At 37.4% G+C, this 7296-nt stretch overlaps 1 protein-coding gene across 1 annotated transcript; it reads left to right on the top strand.

The window, feature by feature from the left end:
- Positions 1-247: 247 nt before the first annotated feature.
- On the top strand, positions 248-6771 carry PCK1 (phosphoenolpyruvate carboxykinase 1). The gene is made up of 10 exons (XM_063425647.1): positions 248-321; positions 801-1074; positions 1645-1826; positions 2425-2628; positions 2806-2993; positions 3384-3546; positions 4089-4313; positions 5177-5308; positions 5634-5729; positions 5851-6771. Exons 2-10 carry the CDS (start codon positions 851-853, stop codon positions 6303-6305), a joined length of 1869 nt encoding a protein of 622 aa, XP_063281717.1. The 5' UTR covers positions 248-321; positions 801-850; the 3' UTR covers positions 6306-6771.
- Positions 6772-7296: the final 525 nt, after the last annotated feature.

The raw sequence follows: 7296 nt of genomic DNA, 5'->3' as shown, positions 1-7296 counted from the left end.
GGTGATAAACTCCCGGCTGTCCAATTATTAGCTATTTAAGTTAAGTTGTTGTTCAGAAAATTTGTTACGACAAGACTTGTTTGTTGACTTAACGCTAAAACGGTCAGAGATGACGAAAAGATTTTCAAGAGCTGTTTTTCACAGCAGGGGGAGAAAGTTCAGGTAAGAAGGGAGGGGGAGGTAAATGGGAGGAGTCACAGCAGGGTATTTAAGGATCCAGATATCATTTAGGTGTTACAGGAAGAACGAAAGATAAAAAAGCTCTTCTCTTCAAATAAAGAGCACCAAGCTCTGCTCCTTCACTGAGGAAATCATTACTTTGTGAGTATAGACTATCGGAATATGGAATGGCAAAGTATCTATTTCAAATTTAGCTGGTATTATTATTATTATTATTCTTATAAGATTTTATTTTTACATTTACTTATTTTATACACGTTGCTTGTCATTGCACAGATTGCTTTATATAAATATATTTGATGTATAAAAATATAGTATCGAGATATATTTGTAGTCAAATTGGAAATTGCTCAATTTCGGCAAAAATAACAGATTTTTATAGACATGACATTATTTTAAGCTTAATATTGCAATTTTTTTTTTTTTTTTTTTATTCACTAAATTTCTGCGTTTAGTGGATAAATCCCAAAATGAAATCCGAGAGGAGTCAAGAGAAGAGTTGGTGTAATATAAATGAATTAAATTTAAATCAACCAATCGGAAATTGAGAAACGCTGGGTGTATTTACTGCAAGTCATTGCAAACTTGTAATATAATCACTTAATTACATGTCTTTGCAGAACACAGAATTACTTGATCCTTTGTTGGTTCCATCGATAAGAGAGCAAGCATGCCTTCTAAGTCAACAGCTGATCTCCATGTCACCGGCATCGTGACCCAAGGCGACCTCCATGCTTTGCATCAAGACGTCAGCGATTTTATAGTGATCAATGCAAGGATCTGCCAACCTGACGATATCCATATCTGCGATGGGTCGGAAGAAGAAAACAAGAAGGTTCTCCACCTGATGGAGGAGACTGGAATGATCAAGAGACTGACCAAGTATGAGAACTGGTGAGTATTATGCTTAATGCAAACACTGCGATGGCAAAGACAGATACATAGAAATTTTCATAAATTTCAAAAAGCAATGGCTCAGATTGTAGGAACTCTTACACTACATTACTTTCTACGGCCTCTGCTGGAAGACTGTTCCATGCATCTACAACTCTTTCAGTAAAGAATAAATCCTGACTTTATGTGCTGCTTACCAAGTATTACATGAAAAGTTGTAAATCACATATTGATTTATATAAATTACAAATGAGTTTTAGTGTTAAATTTAATGGGTTTCCATGAACTGAAATACGTTCGATTTTTCTGATTTGAATAACTCTGACGTCTGACATTTCAGTGCTAGTTTGTCCACGTATGGGGGTAAGTTCAAGTATGGGGTTAATTTCTTGTGTGTGAGAAGTTCCTTTGTTTGTGGGAATATGATATTAAGCTGTAATCTATCCTCAAGGCGTATCTCTTGCTGTCTGACTTTTGCTAATTTGTGCGTAGAAGGGGTAGACAGGAAATACAATCTCTGGATACATCGTCTACGTACTCATGTTTTATGCATGTTTACCTGTATACCAGCTGGCTGGCACGCACAGACCCAAGGGACGTGGCCAGGATTGAAAGCAAAACCGTGATTGTTACTCAAGAGCAGAGGGACACCGTTCCAGTTGCCAAAAGTGGAATCAGCCAACTGGGTCGCTGGATGTCAGAAGATGATTTCGAGAAAGCATTTAAATCACGATTTCCTGGATGCATGAAAGGTATCAGACAGAATTTTTTTATACTTAGCCCTTTACGAGACGTTAAAAATCATAGTTGAGCACCCATAAGGAATTTGTCTTAATTAAAAGTTGTCATATAAATGCAAATTAAGGGTCTCTTTAAACACCATAACAACTCTGTATCATTACAGAGAGCACCTTGGCTGCTTTTCAACTTAATCAGCAGTTCCATTAATTCTTCAAATAATGGAATTACAGCTAGAAAAGGACTACATAGCTCATAATCCATAATGACTTTTTTGAGTTGGAAAAAATCCAAAAGACTGGAATGAAAGGCACCTGATTGGTGGAGATGCTTCCCGATCAGTAGTCTGTTAGTTATAGTGTTTGAACAGGCAGGTTTTGCAATTTTAGGAAATGTTAAACCCAAATGTAGAATTCCATCCTGGTATTCCTAGCAGGTGCATGTTAGGAGTTGTGGGAGCTGTGGGAGACTTGCAGTCTTTAGTCGGAGAGTAGATGTGGGTAATTGCTTAAACCCTGTAAGTGAAAACCAGGGCCACAGACTCTTTAAAGATATTACTGAAAATATCCTACTCTCATAATTAAACGTGACGTGTTTGGATCTATTTTGCAGGACACACAATGTATGTGATTCCATTCAGCATGGGACCGATTGGGTCTCCACTATCCAAGATCGGGATTCAGCTGACCGATTCTCCCTACGTAGTCGCCAGCATGAGAATTATGACCCGGATGGGAACCGCTGTCCTGGAGTCCTTGGGCGACGGAGAGTTTGTGAAATGTCTCCATTCTGTCGGATGCCCTTTACCGTTAAAAAGTAAGTCACATTTTCAACACTCTCCAATGTCTTGACCTGAAAGACTTCATTTTAATACATTTTATTTGCATTATGGAAAAGGTTGGCCATTTTGTTTCCTGGAATATGAAGCCAAGCCCACTGTATTCCTACTTGCTAGTTACCTGTGGTTGTTTTTTTTTTTTTCTCTTATTTTAGAACCTTTGGTGAATAACTGGCTGTGTAATCCAGAACAAACGCTCATTGCTCACATACCAGAGCGCAGAGAGATTATCTCATTCGGAAGTGGTTACGGAGGAAATTCACTTCTTGGCAAAAAGTGTTTTGCCCTCCGGATTGCGAGCCGGATTGCCAAAGAAGAGGGATGGTTGGCCGAACACATGCTGGTGAGAAAAGTCTTGATATACAGTTTTCTCCACAGTTCTTTGTCTCCCATTATAGCAAAAGGGGTTCTCGTAAGACACAAGAGGGGTGGGCAGTTTTGTTTTAACGAAAATGTTCAAAACAAAAAGATGTGTACCAAAATTAATGAGAGTGATGATGTTTAATAAAATTTTTTTTTTTTTTTTAAATACCTTTTTACAGAAAGCTTTTGGGGTGCATAGATTTCCCCTTTAAATTTTAGAATCAATAAATTAAGAAAAAGTTAACATTAAATACTTCTACAGAAACATTCAATCAACTGGCCAGTTTATTAGAAAAAAAAATCCCTTGGAATGTTGGGGGTCCTGTTGATCTGTTTGCCGGTTGATGTAACAGTTGTATCGTCATTATAGATTCTGGGAATCACCAATCCAGAAGGAAAAAAGAAATATTTCGCGGCCGCATTCCCAAGTGCATGTGGGAAAACCAACCTAGCCATGATGAAGCCTTCTCTCCCCGGGTGGAAGATCGAATGCGTGGGCGATGACATCGCTTGGATGAAATTTGACGAACATGGTAAGAAAGTCATCATATTTAAGAATGACATCACATATACAACATATTATTTTTCTTTTAATGTTTTAGGGGTCCAGTGTAAGGAGAATCACACGTGTCTTATTACCTTGACTATGCATGCAAAGAGCTATAATAATATATTTTTTTAAATTGATCAATTTAAAAAAAAAATGCCATAATCTACAATAACATAATTATGGCCATTAAGATGAAAGCCGATTTGAAATGTTTTTTTCCCATTCAGCTATTTAAGGTCCAACTTTTCGAATTCAAGTTTATTTTGCTGTACTTCACTGCTTAGTGAATACACCACCCTCTCCCTGTAGGCTTACAATCTAGTTACTTACAATGTGTCAGGCGCAGGTAAAATTGAAGAGAATGGAGAATAAAATGAGAGAATGGGAGGTCTATTGTTTTTGCATTCTATTGCTAAATTGAAATATGAAATTATACTTTAAATAAATTTACCATACAGTTGATTTTATATGCCCTTCATATGAATGCTACAAAAAAATAATGAAACTAAACTGATTATTTTACAGGGAACCTTAGGGCTATCAACCCCGAAAATGGATTTTTTGGAGTTGCCCCAGGAACGTCAGTGAAGACCAACCCCAATGCCATGGAGACCATTAGAAATAACACCATCTTTACCAATGTTGGAGAAACAAGTGATGGAGGAATCTATTGGGAGGGCATGGGTGCAAATCTGCCACCCGGAGTTACATTGACCTCATGGAAAAATAAAGATTGGACACGTGACGATGGTAAGAGGAATCTAAATATATCGTAACCTCTATTACAGTCAGGCTTCAATGGATCCAAAACCCCAGATTATCTTAGACCAAAATGCTTTTCAATAATGTAATAATATATATTATATTTCATTATTTTACATGATGTTATATTATATTATAGTTATAACATCATATATGATAATAATTCTCCCTAAAACTCAAAAATACCGCCTCAAAGTTCCAATTCTCTATCAATATTCCTTAAACAATATGAGGTCTATTCCCTAAACCGTGGGTTGTGTAAAATTGAGCATTGCAAATTTCAGACCAAAATTGTTAAGGTAAAAAAAATTCCGACTGTTATGTTGCCAGCTCGGGTACTGCTCCGGCATAAAACCTGCAATTTCCTTGTCAAGTCACCATAAATCCCATTTCTTTTAGTCAGCAAATTAGATTCACAGGAATCTGTACTAAATGATAATAATAATAATCATAATAATTTAAAATAAGTCGGAAACTTTTTTTTTTTTTTTTTTACATTTTTCTATTCTGCTTCGGAGATAGTATTTATATCAGTTCAGTATTAAACCCCGGAGGATTCTAAAAGATTTGTTGAAGCGCAGTAAATACCGTTCTGTTATTACTGGAACGTTCCCACCCAGTCAATGGGACGCTAGTTGTCAGGTTTATTTTATAAGTAAAGGCTAAATTTTATTTATAAAATAATTCTGTGAAATTGAACTATCATTTTGCAATTTTGTTTATGTTCAGTTGAGTTTATGTCTGGCTTTGTAAAAAGTCTAGTCTGACAAAATGATTATCGAGTATAATTTACTTAAATTAATTATGTTAGATGCTGCTCTGTAAACCTGATCGTTTCTCCTTTTTTCTAGGTGAGCCTTGCGCGCACCCTAATTCTCGATTCTGCACCCCAGCTAGCCAGTGCCCAATCATTGACCCTGCTTGGGAGTCCTCCAAGGGGGTACCTATTGAGGGCATCATTTTTGGAGGACGCAGACCAGCCGGTAAGTGCATTAAGTCCTTTAATTTTATTGCACAGTAAGCCATAACTTTATCTAAGTCTTGTACATAAGGACATTCATAAATATTACCTTTAATGCACAAATTTTAATATTAATAATATATATACATTTTCTGTTCTTTGAATGTCTGCACTGCCAGAATGCAATACTCTGAGGCTTATATCTCTATCACGATAATCATCTTATTTGATAACTAGTAACGTGAAGCCCAGGATGCCTAGTGTTAATGCTCTTTTGAGATAGACTTTAGCCGTACGCTATCCATTTTTATGGCCTAATTGGACCGTATCACTTTTATGATCTGCAGGTGTGCCCCTTGTATACGAGGCATTAAACTGGCAACACGGGGTTTTCGTCGGATCATCGATGAGATCAGAGGCAACAGCCGCAGCTGAGCACAAAGGTAGCTATACTCTTGTTGGCACATTTTTGAGTGTTTGCTACCAAAATGTTTCCTTTATACTTTATAACTGCAAAAAAAAAGTATCTTAATGGTTGTTTTCTCTTCCTTTGTGCCCTCACAGGCAAAGTAATCATGCATGATCCTTTTGCCATGAGACCATTCTTTGGCTACAATTTTGGCCGATACCTGAGCCATTGGTTGAGCATGGAGCATCTCCCATCAGCAAGACTTCCCAAGATCTTCCATGTCAACTGGTTCCGTAAGGACAAAGAAGGAAACTTCCTATGGCCTGGATACGGAGAGAACATCCGTGTTCTTGAATGGATGTTCAATAGAATCAACGCAGAAGCCTCCGCTGAAGAGACAGCCATTGGTTATGTCCCCGCAGAGGGCTCCATGAATTTGAAGGGTCTAGGAGACGTGAACACGGAAGAGCTTTTCGAAATATCCAAAGAGTTTTGGGAAGAGGAGGTTGCAGACATTAGGAGATATTTTGATGATCAGGTCAATGCGGATCTCCCTTACGAGATAGAAAGCGAGCTGAATAAGTTAGAGGAAAGAATAATGCAATTGTGAATATTTGTGTAGCATCACAAAAACTTTGTGTAGTCTCTAACATTGAGAATTAGTGAGGGGCAGGCCACTAGTCTAAACTGTGAGCCTGTGTCTTCATTACAAAGGCCATCTTGGTCTTAGCCAATTCCACGTGTTGTGGGATTTTACCTGTAATGGGGCGAATCATAATAGTTAACAAGAACTATGTACTGTATCTTTCAAATACTTGTCTTCCATTCTTGCTCTAATTCCCTGTGTGTATATACATACATATATGTAAGGTAAAGAGGGAGACAGTTTCCGAGGCAGTTTTAGGAGAAAAAAAGGATGCAAGAGCAAGGGAGCGATATTCAGAGAGGGTGAGGATTTAAACTATGAATAATATTTTAATATTGTTTTTTAGATATATGATGTTTCATGAATTTGTAATTATAAATATTATGTCATAATATTTCATGTATAGGAACCTACATTTTATATATTTTCTACCTGTATTTTCTTGCTGTTTCAAAAATATTTTTGTGCAAATTCAGTTATTAAATTTTGTAAAAAAAAAAAAAAAAAACCTATAATATGACTCGTCCAAATTTTGTTTCTGTTAAAGGTTAAAGGTTATTTTTTCAGCCGCTCTGACAAATAAAACATTTTCGATATAGAAATGTGTATTTGTTGCACTCTTTGTGAAACAAATCGATTTGTTTGACATATGGCTCCTTTCGATTAGTTTTTAAAGTTATGGATCAGTCTAAAAACAAATTGAAAGGGGTTCTATTCTGGACTCATCCATGCGCCGTCAAATAAATTGATTAATTTAAAGGAACTTGTTTTCCTGGCACTATAGGGTTATTAGGTCCCCCCCCCCCCCCCTCGGAGCCCCCCTCCCGTTGGACTGAAGGAGTTAAAACCCAGCCACTTGCCTTAATCCAGCACCGGTCTCCCTCTGTGCTGGGGAACTCTCCTCCCACTGCCGACGTCAGCTCTCAATGTGCAGCGAGAGCTGCGCGCGCATTCA

This window comes from Pelobates fuscus, chromosome 6 (genome assembly GCF_036172605.1).
Source record: "Pelobates fuscus isolate aPelFus1 chromosome 6, aPelFus1.pri, whole genome shotgun sequence".
Taxonomy (NCBI): Eukaryota; Metazoa; Chordata; class Amphibia; order Anura; family Pelobatidae; genus Pelobates; species Pelobates fuscus.
The sequence above is the reverse complement of the archived record's forward strand: the minus strand, read 5'-3'. Positions and strand labels throughout refer to the sequence as shown.